Below are 21221 nucleotides of genomic sequence, written 5' to 3'. Positions count from 1 at the left end.
TTGATCTTGTGGACTTGCAAAATATATATAATTTGTAAAAAAAAAAAAAAAAAAAACACGTCCACATAATTTTTGCTTGATTACATTCTGTGGTTGAATGACAAAACTTTTTTGGTGTAAAATGGATAACTGATAAAATCAGAGACTTTAAAATGCTATGTTTTATATATACATATTTATTTATTTATTTATAAGTGTATAGCAATAAAAAACATTTGAAAAGTAGCAATAAATAAGACATTATAAAAAGTTTCTGTTTTAAGTGATATTTAGCATGAAAGTACCTGTAGTTGAAGTGACACTGTATTTCATACAATTGTAAAAACTGCAGAATACAAAAAAAGAAAAAAAAAAAAAAAAAACTGCACGCACACAGAAATGTAATGTGAGAACCTCGTTTCTCAGCAGACTTCAAACATGTGTGACATGAAAGTGCCTCAAGCATCAGCCTGTAAACAACTACCATTCTGTAAGTTATTTGCTTTGGACTGTCCAGGGAATTGTTTGACAGTACGACAGAGGCATGGAAAATGGATAACATTCTTGTTTTGGTTCAACATGCATAGATAGATCACTGGTTCGGAGCAGGTCTAAGTGTGTAATGTGTCCATCGACCCCCTCGGTGCTTGTGAAATATTTCTCAGCATCATCTCATTGTTTCTCAATTTCAGTCTTTGCGAAAGCCACTGTTAGAATATTGTCAGTGATGTTGATGGCGACAACTGACAACTGTTTTGTTCATAGGGACTGATGGGGGAGGGATGAGAAAATATTTCATTGCCCGCAGGACTGCTCTGTGGTTTTTGTTGAAGTTAAATGTCTTCCACTCCCCATATTTTAGACCTCCTCTTGGCATGAGTGGAAACCAAACAGCATTGTATCTCTACCTCATCTGCCATGGGCAGAGAAAAAAAGCAACTGTTTCTCAAGCCACATATTTCTCCCATGAATCTTTACTCATCTCTTGGCAGCGACGGCATGTTTCCTTACCAAAAAACACCCATAAATAAGATTAACAACCGAAAAAGACCACCGGTGTCGAAGTTTGATGCTGGCACAGGGATTTTGTGATGTTTGTTTGTGTTATGTATCTGTCTTTCACCTACTCTTGTATCAGTAACAAAAGCGGCCATTGTGTAATCTCTTCAAAACTGAGCAAAACACAGATGGATTAGCGCTGTTAACATCCGTGCCTCGTAAACGTTGGCTTAGGTCCGAGTTAAATTGGGATTTACACAGGGCGAGAGCTGCTGGAAAAATAAGAAGGGGTTTGGATTATCTCTGACAGTGTGTCCCATTTCATCCTTTTTCTTTTTTTTTCCAGCCTCTCTTTTTGAGTTGGTTGCAGATTGTTAATCTCCATGTGGCCTGGATAGGTCTTCATCTGTTGGATTACAGGACTGTTTTATTGCAGGCGCTGACCGGGGCGTAAGGTCAGAGAGGGCAGCTGTTTGCAGGTACATGTGATGAGGGCTTAAATTTGCTTGCAAAAAGCCCATTTACCTAACAGGGCAACCTTTTCACGTTTTTCACGGTTCCCAACAGGCACATGTTCTTTCTCAAAAAAAAAAAAAAAAAATGCAGTGAAGACAGTGACTATAGTATAACATCAGACAGTCACATGGCCTGGCATGGGCTTTCCCTCTGCTGGACCTTTGTCTTTCAGGCGATCATTCTCCGCAGGCAGTTACGCAATGTTTTCTTTTCTTTCTGTGGCTTGTCTTGAAATCCAGACATATTTGTGCATTTCTCGTTCCTTCCAGACTGTGCAGCGGGCACTAATGACCAAGTAAAAAATATGCAGGCACTGATGCATCACCACACTGTGCTGGCAAGGATCGTGACTGGTTCCACAACTCCTCCTGCGCCCTCTTCATCACCAAAGCTGTGCCGCTGAGACCCCTGTTAGAGAGGGACGGCGTTTGGAAGGACATGATATGCTGGAATTTTAAAAACGGCACAAAGGATTTAAACCCAACTTTGCGAGCGAAAGCAGAATTAAAAAAAAAAAAATTCAACTCTTGATGGTTGCACACAATGAAAAAAAATAAATCTGGGTCGTGTTAGAGTAGAGAAGTGGAAAACAAATCGTTTACTGACAGTTAAAATGTAACCGAAGAAGTCCACATCCATTCATGTATGGTCACTCCCTTATTAGGACCCCAGCACGCACCCCTCCCTGTGGAGGAACAGCAAGAACGATCGACACGGTCATGGTTTGTTTTGTCTTGTTTTACCGGAGGCTTTGCCTCCGCTATTTTCAGCTGACCCTAATCAATCCCCAGATAACCGAATCCTGGGCTTTCAAGAGCCCCATTAATTAGCCCTTTCACTTCCTTCTGATTTGAATCCTTTACCGTCATGCTTTTGCAGTAAATAGAGTTTGAATTTTAAAACATGCACCTCATGGGTGCGACTTAAAGGGGAATATTTAATCATAGCTGTCTAAATGAGAGAATCATATTCTTTTAAGTAGTACCCGATGACTGCTAATGAGCATTCGCGGGGTCCCTGCAGAACACCCCTTTTTTCATATTTGTTTTATTTGGTGTCTTTTTCATTGCACTCTGAGGTCAAAGGGTAAGACAAAAAAACATTTTAGTTTTGGAAAGTAACATATTTGTGCGGTAAAAAAAAACAAAAAAAAACAAAAAAAAACTTTGGACATTTACACTTCTGCTCAAAATTTTATAGTAAGATTTTATTTTATTTCCTTCTTTTTGCAGAAATAAATTATTTTTGTTAAGAAAGGATGCATTAATAACACAATTCAAACATTTAAAGTGAGTTTTTTTATATATATATAGAACTGTCCTGAAACATACATTTCTTATGTTGCAAGATACTTATATTTCAAATAAATGGTGTACTTTTGAACTTTCTATTGATCAAAGAGTCCTGGAAAAAATAATAATAATAATAAATCAAAGCTCGGTGTGTGTTCCATGCTTGTGGTATAATCTCCTCAAACTTTATTTGGGTCATCCATACGTTTGCCATCTATCATTAACATCTGCATTTAAAATGCCCATTAAGTGTAGCTCCTAGAAAGAATCTAATAATTAATCACTAATATGTTTGTATTGTATGCTTGCTAATCTGCATTAAAGCCCAGGCATCACAGACCAGCATCGGCTGCGAGTGCATGTTAGTGAACTCATGTTTATGTGTGTTTATGCGGGTCTCCTCTCTTCATTTGAGTTTGAGAGGCACGTTGATCCCCAGCAATCCCTGCATAACATAACTGACATATTAATTAACCCTCCGCTATGCTGTCAGTGGGAAATAAGGCATCAGGGCCACATGAAGGCTGTTTTAGTTACTAGACTGACAGGCCGGGTAATGGGCATCCCTGCAGTCATCATGCCACCTCCCTGCAGGTCAACCAGTCTTAGTCCAGAGGAGGTAGCAGTCACATCCACAATGTAGCGAATCAAAGAGGCTGCAAAATTAATGAGGGAATCAGCATCAAGCCATGGGGGGAAAGGCAACATAAAAGAACCGGAAATGAGAGGAAATAAGCCCTCACTAATACCTCATCTAAGGAGATTCCACCCAAGTGGGAGGTGTCTTTTGTCAAAGCGCTTCTGCCCCGGTAATTGTTTTTGACCTTCAACATCGTCATTTTTGTGAAGAGAGCTCTTCCTCAGACAGTAAACAGAATGGCACTGCTGACGAGCTCAGAGATTTGTCAAAGCCTCTTTTGTGCAACGTGTATGAGCTCTGTAAGGCCGTTGTTCGGTAACATACCTCCGCTCTATCAAGAGGATGAGCTGCATGGATCACCAGTCGACTTTCAGGGTTTTGAAAGGACTTCATGCGCACACTTTGGGCCAAAGAGAAGGATTTCAAGTCTGTGCATTAAGGGTGGTTATATTCAGAGGGAAGCTTGTTCATCAGATGCGTTGTTAGCATGAAGGTCAGCGATGCTATTCTTCTTGACTGCAGAATAAAATTGGAACTGTCTCGTGGTTTGTGTACCTATTTTTATTTTTTTATTTTTTTATAGAAAGATTGGGGTCAGTTGATGACTGAATTAAAAGCAGTTGAATTTGGAAAGTGTGTTATTTCTGCTGTAACATTTTAGACACACTTTTAAAAAAAAACTATAATAATCATGAAACTCAACTGTAACAATAAAACCTTCATAATCATCGGGAGAAGGAGGCGGGAACCGGCGGACAATCAACTGAAACTTTAATAATCAAAATAAACCCAAAACAGCGCAACCGCCCCTTGCGGACGACTGTTGCGCACAAATAAAAATCAAACACAAAATAAAGTCCAGGCCTGGTCCTCTCTCGTCCGTCACTGTCGTCACTCCAGTTTTATATCCCTCCATCTCCTCCGTGGGACTCGAGACCGGTGGGTCGAGCAGGTGTCGCTCATTTCCCAATCACTCCCCCGGCCTCGCTCCTGTTCCCAGGTCTCTCGGCCCCGCCCCACTCGTCACATCAACGATACAAACTATTTTATTGTATCACTGATACACAATACAAATTATTTATTTTATTTTATTTATTACAAAGACTGGGCTAGACAACTCACTCAGCTTCTCAAAGAACAAACTAAAGTTAAAATATAAATTAATAAAACGTTCTTTGAAGTTCTCCTAATTTAATCTTACTAAAACCTGTAATGCTTTAAATCTAAGGCACACTTCAGACTTCAGAGTGAAGTATTCTTGAGGTAATGAAGCATTACCAGTGATCGCTGTGAAGCTGCTCGCCAGATCTCTTGGCTGAGCTCAGAACTTCAATGGAAGCACACCAGCAATCAGTGGCCTGACTGCATCACAGTGACAGAACATGTAGCCTCAGCTTCAGATGTGGAATTAAGGTGTAAGAGCTGTGATTCGAAGAGGAACTTTCAGAACTCTTACCACTATTGTCACAGTTAAAATTCATTATTAAACAAAACTCTCTATACATTCAACCTCATATTAAAATAGTGTATTATGTCCATAAAAGCCCTGTGATTTTTATGAAATATAAAAAATAAATGGCTCGTGATGTGCATCATCTGTTAAGCACTTTAGATAAAACTGTCAGCTGTATGATTAAACGTTAATGCTAATATGATTGGTAGTGATATTTATTTTTATTTTCTACACTTTATTTTTGAGCTCTCTTTTGGTAATATTTTTCCTGTTATTAATTAATTTGGAATTGTTATTGCTTCCAAATGTGAAACAGTCTGTTCTGTTTCTGCTGTGTCTCTTTCTGGCTAAAGGGAACATGACAAAGACCCACAGCTGTTCTTCCAGACCTTACTGAAACTCAAAGAACGACAGCTGAGCTTTGAAGTTTCTGTCCTGGGAGAGACCTTCACTGATGTTCCAGGTACATCATGTGCTGTACGGATTAGAGACGGGGACATAATTATAATGTGATATTACTGTTATACATGTTTTTTTTTTTTTTTTCATTATTTTTTTTTTAGACAAAATGTTCTGGTTGGCCATTTTTTTCTGCTTGCTTATTTTTATTTTTATTTACTTACCTTTCTGTTCTTTCCAGAGAATGATTTAGTTGTTTGACACCTCTGATGTCATGCACAAATGTTATTACATGTTTAACTTTGAAACAAATTTGTTAAGTACATTGCTTTAGGTTCAAAGATGGTCTGTTTATTGCACACAGGCAACATTTTCATTGGCAAAATACACTCCCCATTAGTGGACAATTATGTTTTAATATCTTTCGGACAGTCTTAGTATTTATGGCGTTGTGTTCATTTCATTTATGTGCCCACAAACTCTAGCGCTGCCAAAGTGAGACTTACAGGAAACACAATCTCTTATATTGAGATGCGAACTTTTATCATGGCGTAAACAGCTGCAGGACCAAAAGAAATAAACAGATCGTAAAGGTCGCTCATGTTATGAAATTATGTTTACGATTGCTCGGAAGGCAATCACACTGAAACGGTTTTAATCTATTTGGATTTTGCTAATAGAATCACATTATTGATTATTTGTGCCCTTCTCCGGTTTATGTCCGAATTTATGATGACCTTGCTTCTTTTATCTCCTCGCAAAATATGACCAAAAGTTTAAACATCCCTCTCTCCGCTAATTACTACACATCGATATTGAGGCTTGTGTCCCTTTCTCCGTTCCTTCCCACTATAGACATCTTTTCAGAAGCCAAAGAACAGTTGGTTGACCACATCCAGCACTGGGGTTTCATGCCCAGTAAGGAAGATTACCTCAAAGCGCTGTGCCAAGCAGATGTCGTCGTTTCCACAGCCAAGCATGAGTTTTTTGGAGTAGCAATGTGAGTTTCATCTGCTGTCTGTCACAGAAATATGTTCCCTGCAAACAGAAAGTCACCACAATGGTTTATTTATGTTTATTGGCATAAGTGTTGTGTGCTTTTTTCATGAAATTTTCAGTGTAAAAAGAAAAAACAACTAGTTGGTTTTGGTGAATTTAGTCATTCATATTAGTAAATTACCACATAATTCATAAGAACTTCTTTGTAACTTTGTTTAGTTATGTGGAAAAATGCTAATTTTAAAGCTATTCCAACATGTCACTTTTTAACAAAATTTGAAGATTACCCAAGAAGCCCAAACATGCCCAGAAAAGTTTGTGTATTAATTGAAAGGTTGCGTTTGATCCCAGGGGCCTGTCCTCTCTTTCTGGGGGTGTTTCACAGTCAAGAGGGTACCACATGTGTTTTTGAAAGCACCGTCCTTGATGTGTTCAGCATCGCCCGGATCAATATCTTCAGTCACCTGTGCTTGACTTTTGAAGAGTTTGTTTGATAATGCAAGGTAGCACTGGTCCAAAGTGCACTAGCAAGGGCTCATTCTACACTGGGGAATTCAGTCATCCTTGTTCTGTACACTAAATGTATACATTCTAATTAGATGACAGCACTGATACATGTTCTGGGCCGTGATATCGATTGGATGGAAACATCCTTTGCTTTGCAAGGTAATGGTTTAGACTCGTGTTCCCATCTGGGACTCTTAATACATACGGCTAAGGTTGTTCTCGATTTCATTAGATCAAAGTCCAGTGGAGAGGAGGAGTAAGGAGACCGCTCAGCTGTGTGTGTTTTATGTCCTCAGGCGATGTGTGGGTTCAAACACCTGCTGTCGGCTTTTCTTAATAATGTTTAACTTTCAAAAAACATCTCGTTTGAATTGAGCTGAATAAGAGTAATTAATGCAAGGATGTTTCCTTAATGAGATAACTGTCTCTTTTATGTACATAATGAAAATTTGGTTAAAACTTTAGATTAGGAAACATTATGCACTAACTAGTTGTTTATTAGTAGGTATATTACTAGTAAATTAGCTGTTATTTGTACTTAAAATGCACATATTAATGCCTTATTCTTCATGACCCTATTCTAAACCCCATAACCCCAAATAATGCTAATAGCTAGTTTATTATATATCATAAATACAATTCACAATTCCCAGTTGTGTTTTTTAACGGCCTAAATTACAGCTTGATTTGAAATGATGTACAGTTAAATATTTTATTTTAACGTTAACTTAGTTTTTACCACTTCATGCATGCTTGTCACTGATTCTGTTGTATATTTTGTAAACCAGTAAACTAACTTATTATTTTAAAAGTAATTTTATGATAGATTGTAATAAAAGTCTGGGACAAGGGTATGGTTTTAATAAAAAATCAACCCCTTGGACATAAAAGTGCCCGATGATATGAGAAAGAGGCCATAAGACCCCAAAACTTGTATCACCTGTTCAGATGCTTTCGCCAATCTGTCCTTGCTTCTCATTGGTCAGCTCCACACCACGCAAAGGGACTTTTCTCCACTGTGTTCTGTCCTCGTTATTGTGAAATTAGCTTAATCTGATTAATTGTCAGCAGACGCCCATCCGTGCCCTCCAGAAAAACAGTAAGGCACCCAAGCAGAATGATCACCTAATTATATTTGAGATGAAAAGCCTGATAAGCATTTGCACGCTCACACATTAACTGCATTGACATGGAACTGACCTTAATCAGTTTCATACGACGGGGCTGTCATAGACTCCAGCCGAGCGACTTTGATTTACTGTGCTCACAATGAATTTGATCAGGGAAGGGGATGTTGATGTTGCAGAGTAGGTAATACTACTCTAAACCTTCACTGTCTGGTGTTTGCTCAAGGACGGTGACTTTTATGCTTTTATTTAGCGTTTTCCTTTGTAGAGAAATTATAACAAGGCGATATGTTCTTTTTTTTTTTTTTTTTCATCTGTCTTATACTTTTTAGATTAAAAAGATGTGAATAAAAGTGCATGTTTTATTGCTTTGGTGCGAATAGAAAATGCATTGGACTGTTAAACAAAGCTGCAGACAAATGCAAGAAAGCATGTGAACTGCCCCTTAATAGGTTAGGATTCAGCAAGTCAGACATGTTGCCCACCTTAAACCAAAACTCCCTGATCCATGATTCATGTGCTAAAAAAAAATAAAGAAAATTAATTGTGTTCTTTGTTTTCCTATGTCACAGTTCTGAAGGTTTAATGTTAGCATTCTATGAGCGATCATTAAATATGTAAGAATACAAACCGCTTTGAAACACAGCTTTGCGATTCTGAGACGTTACACAAATCCACAGGATTGTTCGAGGAGATTTGTCCCATTGCTCAATCAGAATTTAGAAATTTCTGCAATGAATGGCAGAGGGCTAATCGGATATTAAAATATGCATGGTTTTAGCATGGGAAATGAGATGAGGATCTGATGGTGAAGGGAGAGATGGATAGACTAATTAAATATTAATACTCATTCTACAAAATATTTAAACAGCCGGTCATTTCCACTGCCAGCAATAGGGGTTCAAATGAGTTGAATCAGTTGGGAGCAAAGTTTGCCCTAGATTGAACTATTTGATGAACTAAAAGCATGAGTAAAACTATGGCATAGTTATGAGGTAGCATTATGAGAGTTTATTAGGTATTTGAATTAGTAGAATGATTTGAAAGGATTTGATCTGCTATGTATTATGGTTCATATGGATCAACATTTAGTCATCTGGTGGGTGGTGAGTTGGAAAAATAGCCTTCCCTTCTTCAGTCCTGGCAACGGTTTTTGTTTGTTGTCAGCTCCATTGCGCTGAACTTCTATGGTGCCATTTCAGAAATCGTTAATTGGGGAAATGCAGCCATTTTATTTCCATACATTTGGTCAATACAGTCCTGATGCATGATTAAACTGAATCTTACATGACATAAATCTTGTCTTTCAGGTTAGAAGCTGTCCATTGTGGCTGTTACCCCCTCTGTCCGAGGGCTTTGGTATATCCTGAAATATTCCCTGGTAAAAAAAAAAAAAAAAAAAAAATTCATCCATTTCATAAAATAGATTATTGTCACAGGCTAAGCTGCTATTCAACTTATGTATTTTATGACTTATTCATCTTAAAGCACAATTGAAGAATTTGCCATGAACCATTCTGGCATTTTTATATAAATAAGTAAATATAACCACAGTTCAATAATGTACAGCATCACGCAGCATGGTGTCAGCTGAATTTTTAATGCTGAAAGTGCCTGCGATCTCATCTGCTCTTTGAGGTTTCTGACTTATCAAATATGTATTTTCCTCTCGTAGCAACATATCTGTATTCAACACCTGAACAGCTGTGTAAAAGACTACAAGACTTCTGCAAGCGTCCGCAATTTGTCAGACAACATGTTACTCAGGTAAACAATGTTAATTTAGCCGGGAATCAAGTCAAGCGCAAAGACTTCTACAGATAATCCTAGTCATAAATTCTAGTGCTTTTTAGTCATAAAATTCTGTCACTGTAAATGAATAAACATTTATCAAGGATGCTACATACAACTGGTGGGTCGCAAGTCTGTTCTAAAGGGAAAAAGCAATGCTAAATGAAAAAAATACTCATGCACTGTTAGCTAAATGGTCTTAGTTTTCAAATTCAGTCAATTGCTGTTGAGGTCAAATGCCATGCATCCACTGTTTTTTGATGCAAATCTGCCACGTACTGTAGACGATTAAAAAAAAAAAAAAAACATGACATTTATACACTGTTTGCCAACCACAATGTGAATTATTGACTTTATAAATATACACAATACATTTCTTATTCTAATTCTAATATAATTTAATAACAATTTCATAAATGCATTTTAATATTTGATTTATAGCTGTTGTTTCTTTTTACTTATTTGGGTCCCACTTGATGTCCAGGTAAAATTAGACAGACATTTTTAAATGATTAAGATCTGCATCATCAAGCCTACCCATGTGAGAGAGACTGCTTAACTAATCCTAAGACAATCAAATTCCAATTCTGCCATAACATTTTCACTGTTCTCTGTCTCTTTCCCCTTTATCTATGTCTCTCTTTTCCCTAGGTGAACCTCAGGGCTTACTCCTGGGACACTCTTCGGGGCAGTTTCAGATCTCTCCTGGGAGCTGAAAGTGACAGGAAGTTAACAGAGGAGCACATGCCATGACATAACCCCAAGAAATACATTATGATTTAAAATCCAGCCTCATTGTGAAAGAGAGTTTATGACCCGAGAGTTTATGAAACTCATTTAAGAAAAACATGCATATGTGATTTTAATGTTCTCATCTGGTGGGGGGGAAAAAAAGAAGCAATTTTATATTTGTGGTAAATGGAAAAAAGATCAAAGTAAAAATAAACAATCAAAAAACCTGAAACCGCTTTCGTGTTGTGCCTAGGAGGGCCCTCTTCATATTTCGGTTCATATCCATTTTTATCCTTTGTGCCGGAGGACTCCAGCCTGGAATTCTGGAGTCTTCGGTTCCCACTCCGACAGAGTGGCAGCCAAGTTGCGGCTTGAAACTTTGTGGGCTCTCGCTCCACCTGAGGTTGCCAGGTCATGACAAAGTCCACCGAGGCTCAGTAAAAGTTGATGCAAGGCTTCCCCAGGACTGTGGTTGAATCTAAATATGTTCCTTTTATTTTCCTTGCATCCTAGATCTGGCTGTACGTTTCAACCGGGAACCCACTACATAATTAAGGGGGCATGGTAACTAGCTATTTTTATGTTTTTGCAAAATACAAAATCTGGCCAAACTAACAATGGCCTGTCAGATTTTCCAAAAAGATGTAAGTGTCTGCTTTCACATCACAGCAATGCCACAATCACAAGGCCCACTTCAGGCCTGCCAACATACATGCTATTAAAAGTGGCCTTACTTTTATTGCAAGATTTATTGAAGGATACCTCCTTTTTTATCAGCCATTTTCTCGATAAAGCCGTAGTCTACCATTATTATTTCAGATGCATTTATTATAAAGGTGCGCTGGATGGAGAATTTGAATTAAAGGCTCAAATAAAATCATGTTGCCGTTTTCTCACATGCATCCAAGATTAGTCTCATTACTCCTCATTAAGTAGCAGTGCTTCCTTTACAGCTCATAGAAAAATAGTCCTAATATCCTACCTCCATCTGTAATGAATTTCACATTTTAGGGGGTCAGTGAGGGAGACAATTTTGTGTGCCGTATGCCATTTATTGCGAGTTATCAAAGTATTATCACTTATGATTTGCCTCTTGTTGTCCATCCTTGTGTTATTTATAAGAAGCAGATGGATGCAATTGACCTGTTTCTACCTCATCCAGAAATATCAGATGAATTTGCCATCTACTCCTGGCCGACCCGAGGTCAAGACCTATGACGCCATAAAGCCTATAACCTGCCGTTTCGGCACAAAATGTAACCCCACATATAAAAAGTTTATAGCAACCTCTATAAAACTCAGTGCACATTAAACCATTTCATTGGCCTGTTGCTGTTTTCTCACTGATGGTGTTCTAGAACTATGAAGCTAATTTAATGCGGTCCAAATTCAATGTCAAAACAAATGATATTAAGACTTGTGCGGTCTTTTTTTTTTTTTTTTTTATGTTTGGTGTCCCACTGGAGTAGCACAGAGCTTGGAAAGCATCCATTCACATTAGATAACTAAATGTGTAGATATTTTAATATTTGACAGGGGAATCACTAAAGTGAATTTGATCTGATATAGCTTTCAGATATAAATACTTGTCTGTTTAAGATCAGCTTTGGGGTTAAATATGATATTCAGACCTTTGTTACAACGTTATCAGATAATGTTATCAATTATTAAATACTTGAATACTCTGTGTTATTTCTAAATGCATTGCTGTAACCAGAACAGAATTTAGAGCAGCAACTCACTGCAAATGAAATGACAAAGAATCATCATAGACTCCTCTGAAACCAGCAAAAGGATTTAGGAAATGGAAATGGCACTTTAATGTGAACCCTCAAAATGTAGTGGTCACAGTACAGTTAGAGCATGACTTTCACCAAACTAAGAGGGATTATTATTATTATTTTTATTTTAAAAAATTGGGCTATTTCACTAGATTTAAGTACATATGCATTAAAATGTCATTTTTAGCATTTTAAAAGAACAGTATACATTAATAAAGCGCTTACAAATCATTTGCAAATAAAAATTAGTGTGCTCAAGGGAACTTTTTCACATCTTTCTCATTTAACATTCAATATTTCAGGAAAAAAATAAGGTAGGTGAAAAATTATTTTTGGTGTTCCCTAACTGGAGCTGTATGTGAAGTAAATTTTGTATCATGAAGTAATCAGAAGTTACAGTATCTGGATTTGTAAAGATCAGTGCACAGTGCACATGCATTGTAAAGCTCACACTCAAATCTTTCAGATGACGCCCACGGCTACAGTATTTTGTGTTGATCATGGCAGTAGTTCTGAAAAAAAAAAATATATATATATATTTTCTTTGCTAGATAGCTCCTGCCGGTGATTCAATCCAGTTTAGAGGGACTATTCAGCATGGCTACATCTAGCAGGATAATGTACCATGTCACTAAGTTCAAATCATCTCAGCCTGGTTTCTTGAACATGACAATGAGTTCACTTTACTCAGATGACCTCCACAGTCACCAGATCTCAATCCAGTAGAGCAGCTTTGGGATGTGGTGGAAGAGGAGATTCACAGCATGACTGTGCAGCTGACAAATCTGGAGCAACTGTGTAATGCTTTAATGTCAATATGGACCAAAATCTCTGAGGAATGCATTTCGCCTTGTTGAATCTATGCCACAAAGAATTAAGGCAGTTCCGAAGGCAAAAGTATAGGTCCAACCCGGTACTAGCAAGGTGTACCTAAAGTGGTATAAAAAACACATTTTGGCTTTTAAATTTTACTTGGAAAGTGTTCAGTAAACCTCTTCAGCTGATTTATTCATTTCATGGATTTAGTTCTTGTACACAAAAGATGCAATGGTTGTTTTTTATTTATTTATGTATTTTTTTGGACTCATTTCAATCATGAGAATCTGTGTTAATGATGTGCTATTTCCGGATGTCAGGATCGAAGCATGTTTTAATGATGAGCATAAAAGCCATGTGAAAGGTATAACATGCACGTTTGGGGTTTTATTTGTTATAACTCGATGAATATCTTTAGATCTAAATGGTGGATCATAGTGAGTTTGCATTATTTTCAATGAAAATGATTTTCTAAAAGTAATGGCGTTTAATTTTCCTCAATCTATGCATTAATGTATCTGTAAGATTTTAAGGGAAAGCACATATTACCAATCAACAATTCCTTTGCTATGAGCTAATTAAAAAGTAATAATTGTGATAATTACAGGGACAATGAATGAAGAACTTACTATTTGTGTAGAGTCTATTAATGTATTAACCAGTTAATAAACTATGAATTATCCATAAACTAATAGTTTGTTTATGATTTGTAAGTACTTTATTAGTGTATAAAGTGTTACTAAATTAATTTTTTGAATATTATTATTATTATTATTATTAGTCAGAATATGTATTCCTTTGATAATAATAATATATTCTTATTTTTAAATAATTTACTTTCTAAATTAAGGGAAATACTTTAATAGCGTTTGTAAATTATTTGTTAGTAATCGACTGTACCTAATAAAATGTAATAAAAAAATGTATCTTCTCTTTGCCAATGCTGCTTGATGCCAGTTTATTTATTTATTTTTTTCCTCATACCAGCTCATGTTGTAGCATGCTGTCCAATTATACCATTACTAAGGGGGAAGTGTGTATTACTGTTTTGGTTGTACAGTACAGTTCTGTGATTATATCATTTGTTTGTTTCTGAACACAGGATGAGAAGGAGGCCCTGACCGAACTAATAGGTAGAATACTTCTCATCTTTTCACTGTGAGTTTGTATAACATTGCCTTGATCCCTGATCTTAAAGGAAGACCAGAGGAATGGATAAGAGAAAGAAAGAGAGAGAGATACATACTTGTCCTTATGTGACTCAGTCATATGCTATCAATATGCTGCCATGTTCTGTAGGAACCCAGGCTCTTTTTAATGGGGCCTGGTGGTTAGAATGGCAGGCATCTCACAGGGACAGTGTAGTGTTATGCTTTCATTTACTTTTGGGACCTTTCTTGCATTTCTTTTTCTTTTTTCTTTCTTTTTTCTTTTTTTTTTATTGCAGACTTACAAAGACGCTCATTTCCATGAAGCTTTGCCAAGAGGGATGGGAAAACAAAGTGTGGGGGTGGGGTGTGTGGGAGTTTGTCGGGTTTCGGAAAAGCGCAGTGGTCTCCAGTTATTACATGAAATCATTAGAAGTGGAACGTCTTGGCTTACGTAGAGAAAACATGAAGTTTCATACGGCTTTGTACGCTCCTCGCCCACCGACCGCATGGCGTCAATGGAGCTCTTCACACTGGTCAAAATGGTTAGCAGACCAAATAATTTGTTGCTATTTGTTCCCAAACATAATGATGGCACATACACACACACACACCCATATATATATATATATATATATATATATATATATATATATATATATATATATATTAACACTACTGTGCAAAAGTCTTAGGCTTTTTTTTTTGTTTTTTACCAACAACACATATTTTAATTCAGTTATTTCTATATTTTGTTGAAGTGCGTCAGTTTACATTTCGAAACATTTATTTTGCCATTAATTGGAATAATGCAGTTGGATTTTTGTATGTTTAGGAGTCTGACGACAGCCAGTGCTCCACGCACACAGAAGTCTGATCTCGCCATCATCCAGTCCATCTGGGATTACATGAGGAAACAGAAAAAAACTGAGGCAGACTCAATCCAGAAGACTACAAGAATCTTCAAGAACCCTTCCTAGAAATCCACCTGAAAAGCTGTGCAAGTGCACCGAGGACAAAGCTGTTTTAAATGCAAAGGTTGGTCACACATAATGTTGGTTTGATTTAGTTAATATGTTAACTGATAAATAAAATCTATTTATGACATTATTTTTGAAAGCATCCATACTGAACAGCTTTTTTTACACAAGTGCCTTAAACTTTTCACAGTATTGTAGCTTTGCAGGTAGGTTTCTTGAAGTGTATTGTACTGTATATATTCTTTGGTCAGTAAGATTTTTTTGTTGTTAATTTTTATTTAGCAAAAAAGCATTATGCATAAATGTTTCTTGAGCAGCAAATCAGCACATTAGAGTGACATCTGAAGGATCATGTGACACTGAAGACTGGAGTAATGGCTGCTGAAAATTCACCTTTGCATCACAGGGATAATTTACATTTTAAAATAGAAAAAAAAAAATGCAATGACATTTTTCAATATCACTAAGTTTTTTATTGTATTTTTTAGCAAATAAATCAAATTAAAATAAATAGCTACCCCGAAAGGTATACATTATTTTATTATATTGGCAAGGTCAAAATCTGTGCAGCAAACAATCTGAACAGCAATACTGAAATAAATACTTTTGACTTTTATATGATTTTATTTTTATTTTATTTTTTTAATTGTCTTTTTTATTTTTTATTGTGACTTCACACCACATTCTGAACACTCAAATTGCGCCACACCTTTTCGCAAGCCAATTTGGTGGGGGAAGTTAATTTTGCACATATTAATGAGCAAGGCACCACCTGCAGTAAGACGGCTCTCAAAGTGTGAGCTGTGTTGCACAAAGCCCTGTGTCATGTGACCATGGGCTCTAACACAGAATAAATCTGGGCATTCGCTTCATGTACACAGCAAATATCTGCCAATATTCTCCCCTGTGTTACTTTCTACTTCAGTCCATCCACCCACACATTTTGATTCCTTGTTATTTGAAGCATTTAATGCAAGAATGAACTTTCTTGGCCTCTTAGCTCTGCGCTGGCATCTGATGTTCAGTGCCTTTTGACCAAGACCCACACGGTGTGGAATAAATCACTGAGGTGCAAATCTATCATGACACTTGTCCAATTAGGATGAGACATTTTGATTTTAGTCCTATACAAACAATCTTTATTTTTTTATGTTTTTGTTATTATTGTTTTATATATATATAGGAATGTCTGTACTTGATTTATATTATATTATATTATATTATATTATATTATATTATATTATATTATATTATATTATATATTAAAATATATTAAAATAAAAGCTTTATCTGCATTAGAGGCATAATTATGGCTGTCCGTATATATATATATATATATATATATATATATATATATATATATATATATATATATATCCTGTAAATACTGTAATACTTCTGCACTGCATTTCCTTATTTTTTATTATTTTTCTGGATTTTCTTTTCTAGCATTGACACCAGTGAGCCTGTCTGACATGTGAATTTTTTTAGATGTCAAAACTGAATGAGGAACTTACTAAGCTATCACATTCAATACAAGATCCAAGCTCTCTGTAAACTTTTCGTGGTTTAAAAAAAGAAAAAAAAGAGTAAGTGTGTATCTTTTCAAAGGTTACAATGAAGGTCTTGGTGGCCTGCCGAACTTGTTAAGGTCCCTGAGTGAAGCACATCTTTGCCAGAGAGGTCACCAGAAGCTGCATCCCATTTCACTGCATTATTTTCAGTCGAGATTTAGAGAGACGCACAAGCCGCAAATCTGGTTTATGTCGCCCTCCTGTTCCTCCAATACCCATTCATCATTACTGCTCGAGATACCAAGCTATGAGGGATCTGATGCAGGGAAAATGCTACAAGGAGGGATGGCTCTCTCCATAATTACAGACTCTCTCTTATCTCTGGGATGGAATTAAAAGCACATTCCATGCAGACAGTCTCAGCACTGGCCTGCGGGAAGCAAATAAAAAGAGACTGCTGTTTGAGAATCGGAGAGGACTTGATTAGAAACCGATGTGATCACTCTGTACGTTATCTGACAATGCAAAGGGCCCATAGAGTCACAGTTTATGAAGGAGGCTGCAGGAGGAAGAGCAGAAAACAATGCAGAATGATGCCATGAAATACATTTTTTTTTTTTTTTTTTTTTCAGAAACAGAATCACTTTACAAAGATCACAATACAATACAAAGTAAAAACATGTTGCAACAGACTGCAAGTATTTGCTCCCAGAAAAATAATTGCAAGATCCAGTTTGGTATCTCAGGCTTCTTCCAATAAATGTAAAAAAAAAAAAAAAAAATTCAAACTAAAATTATCTGTCACAAAATATCAGTGTACAAAACCCATTTAAAATTGTTTTGAGGTATGATACAACTTAATAATTGCATTATACAAAAATAAAATTATAAGTTTATATATAACATTAAAAATGTGACCATTTTATGTTAACCTTTTTTGTAAATATGAAAACATCAGAGGCATCAGAATTAATTTCACATGTGTTTAACATTCAGCCAGCACACACACACATCTTCTTTTCCCCCCTCTTCTTCATTGCTTACTCTTTCCCAAAGATCTCCACGCATTCAATGAGAATGGACTCCACTATTTGATTCTGGTACACCATATTGACTTCCATGTTTCCGGATTCAAACTCGGGCCACATGAGCGTCGGTCCAAACACAATGCTGATGCCCTGAGTCGACATCAAGTTTTTCTGTGACTTCGTCAAGACTCTGTACAACAGAAAAACACCAGATCATTGATCCAATGCAATAGCAATGAAAATAGTTTAGTAAAAAAATAAAATAAAAGTCATCTTGAGAAGATCCCTAATGGTAGAAATGACTATGGCATGCAAATCATTAAAGTGTGCACGCTTCCAGCCATAAAAACCTACTCAGATTTTCGTTGACGGACTATCGGCAGGGTGTTTTTGAGGACTTTTGCCTAGTCTTTGGAGGCATCTAAGCACACTTTTAGTGGAATCTCTCTGAGCTTAGGTTTGGCTGTGGTGGAGAGACAATCAATACTGGGGTATTGGAGCCTCTTAGAAGGAGCCAGATTGGAGCCCTCTGGCTCTGTTATGGGTTGAGGCCTAGAAAGGGATGGAGGGAGGGATTGTGGTGGAGGGCTTCCTTCCAAGTTGTCAACGGGATCCTGACTAAGAGGTGGAAAGCAGGCTTAACATTTAGAATCGCACTTTGTCTGGTTTTACAGCGGCCCAGTTGTGAAAGGTACTGATTAGGAGTGTGTTGGTTTTACTGCACTCACGTATATTGTACCGTTCTGTAACCAACGTCCTGTGCCATCTACGTTTATGGTCACATCTATCAAAATAATGGTCTACAATTATGCGACACTACTCAACAATCTATGATCCCTGCGTTGCTGTCAAAACACTCCCGCTCAGACTTCCACAGCGAGACATGTTCGGCTCCAAACGAGGTAATGATCGCGTTACATGTGACGTCCCTCTGCATGTGTGTTATTGGAACATTGGGAAGCCATTTCAGCTGAGAAACACAACTTAAGAGGCAGGCCAAGCGTTCTTAATAATGCCCCATTAATGTGTATAATTAACCTCGGCCATTTCGTTTCCCCTGTACATCACAGCTAGACGCTTGTCCTGCCATGAGCATTTTAACCTAATTAGCGCACTATGATGTAAGGATCCATTGCTGCCATTGCTAATGGTCCGCTAATGATCTTAAGGAGAGAGACTTCATTTCCGAAGAGATTTTTCAAAACATTAAATATGAAGCTTTTTGTCGAACCTTTTAGTGTTTTTTTGGTAATTATGCCACTATGACACCACTATATACATGACCCCCACACCCCCCCACCTTCACATTCATCTCTGCTATCAGTAATGCAGGATCGATTAAAGTCACGATAGAGGCTTAATTACAGTCATTATCATTTTCTATTACAGTAGTGGCACATATTAGGAAGAAGTGCAATACAAAAATCTCTGGCAGGAGATTACAAAAATGCACATATAAAACACATGTAAAACACACACTATATATATGCTTTTAAACTAATTATGTCATGTGCTGTGTGACAAATAATGCTGTTTGGTGGACGTGCAATATATCCTACACGTTTCATACGAATAACATAATCGGAGAATGTTTTTTTTGTCTATTTCGAATTGGTTCATTATTAAAACATTTCACATGCAATAGATATATTTCTAATGTATGTGAGGCAACAGAGTTTACATTCATTTTTGATGCTCTCAAGTTCACAGGAACCGAGACGGCACAAATGGTCTCCAGTTTGGTTTCATTATTTTACAGCACACCAGGTTTTATTTTTTATTTTTATATATTTTAACATTTTTAATCAAATGCTTGGCCTAAAATAATATATATGATAACACTGTACATATTTAGAATATTTTATAAAAGATCATATAATTATAATATTTTATAATGTGCAAATTAAAACGTTTTATTAAAACAATATAATCTAAAGTGACTGCTGAGTGGTGCTTGAAACATTTTTCCCAATAAATAAATAATACAGAAATAAAAAATAATAATATTAATGAAATGCAAGTAGATATAAAGGTATATATGATTACATCGTATATATGTATATAGATTTTATATAAATATTTTTCATTATTTTAAAATTATGAGTTAAAATGATGCTAATACTTATCCTCAGATTTGTAAGAGAGTGTATTTTTTGTACACCTTGCCTAAATGAACAAATTCAGTAAAGAAATTTGTTGATTTGGAAAAGATAAAGATGCAATCTGGTCCTCAGTATCTGTGTATTTATGGCAAAACGCACTCATTAAACCATCAGCTGACTTGGAGCCCAGTGAAGAAGCTCTGGTGCCTGGGTAAGGGCCAGGCTGTGGGCAGCTTGACCGGAGGTTACTGCGTTACGCTTGGTTGAATCTGACAAATCATTGATATCCTGTACATAAGCCGACGTGTACAGCTCAACATGCCAATGGTTATTAATTAGCATCTCGTTTGCAAGCGGGGCATGACAGGAAATGGAGGATAGTGCACAATGCCGTCATTCCCCGCCTAGGAGGCCAGTGCTAATTGGGTCAGCCTAACCGGCTCCTGGAGAATCATGGGACGAATAATAAATTGAGGCGGGGTGGGGGTTTCAGAATCGCTCCAAGCTTTAAACTGTGTCGTTTTCGTGTTATAAGATGACGGCCATGACTGAACCTATAAAAGAAATGCTCACTGTTATCAGAGGAGCTTGAGCTTGACTTTGATTTTCCACTTACGATATATGTAGTTTGGGTATTCAGAATGTTTTTATTATTGTTATAATTTCCTGTCTGCACCATATAAGGTCATACACTGCTGCACATACTGTTGTGGATATCAAAGTTCGCACAACGGCAGTTTTCGTCCATCTAATTTGAGAGACACCAAAACACAGATGAGAAGAAATGTGTAATTCTTGGATTTCCTGATCAGAAGTTTCTCCAGGTTTCTTTTCCAGCACAAAGACAAACGGAACCTTGAATAACTAACAAAAAACAAAACCTGTGGCCTCTTAAATCACTTGTGGTAAACTGGAAATATGAGCAGTGGTGACAAAACCTCCCAAAAAAAAAAAAAAAAAAAAATGACATAAATAGCACTACTGAGCAATTGTACTGTTGAGAAAATCTGGTTGCCTTGACCACATCATCACAATGCAAGCACACAACTGGTTATTGAATCCAGGCTCCACGGACCAAAAAAAAAAAAAAAGGAACATTGGTTCCATGCGGGCACAGAAAGCGCCCACAACAAAGAGCTTTTGACTTTCACCACTTCAGATGAGCGAAGTCAGCGCAAAATGTAACCTACACAGGCATGACAGAAGGAGTTCAGGGAGCTGCTTCAGTTAAATATACCTGTTTTAGAAGAGAAGGACAGGAAGTGCACAGGCAAAAAGTGACATGTGAGTAGATATGGAGTTTACGCTTATCAATAATCTGTGTGATGTCAACGTTAACCAAGCATAGTAATTGTGTATTATAAGCTGCAAGGCATTTAACCTCATTATCCTATCTTCCTTCACTATGGACTGCAAAA

General features: G+C 36.9%; 2 protein-coding genes across 3 annotated transcripts in view; one reads left to right on the top strand and one right to left on the bottom strand.

Annotated features, from left to right (window-relative positions):
- The window catches only part of LOC113053250 (glycosyltransferase-like domain-containing protein 1), a 41238-nt gene extending 30572 nt beyond the window's left edge, over positions 1-10666 (top strand). The window contains exons 7-11 of one of the 2 annotated variants that reach the window (XM_026218117.1): positions 5233-5342; positions 6134-6278; positions 9222-9292; positions 9587-9678; positions 10354-10666. In XM_026218117.1, the coding sequence (XP_026073902.1) occupies positions 5233-5342; positions 6134-6278; positions 9222-9292; positions 9587-9678; positions 10354-10455 (520 nt within the window). In that variant the 3' untranslated portion in view covers positions 10456-10666. The remainder of the gene's footprint in view (positions 1-5232; positions 5343-6133; positions 6279-9221; positions 9293-9586; positions 9679-10353) is intronic. The other variant, XM_026218118.1, reaches the window with a different exon arrangement.
- Positions 10667-17269: 6603 nt separating this feature from the next.
- The window catches only part of LOC113053249 (rho GTPase-activating protein 15-like), a 36079-nt gene continuing 32127 nt past the window's right edge, over positions 17270-21221 (bottom strand). The window contains exon 14 of the mRNA XM_026218116.1: positions 17270-17891. Coding sequence (XP_026073901.1) covers positions 17714-17891 — 178 coding nt within the window. The 3' untranslated portion in view covers positions 17270-17713. The remainder of the gene's footprint in view (positions 17892-21221) is intronic.

The sequence above is a fragment of the Carassius auratus genome, chromosome 34 (assembly GCF_003368295.1).
Source record: "Carassius auratus strain Wakin chromosome 34, ASM336829v1, whole genome shotgun sequence".
NCBI classification, from domain to species: Eukaryota; Metazoa; Chordata; class Actinopteri; order Cypriniformes; family Cyprinidae; genus Carassius; species Carassius auratus.
This window is presented reverse-complemented; position numbering and strand designations above follow the sequence as displayed.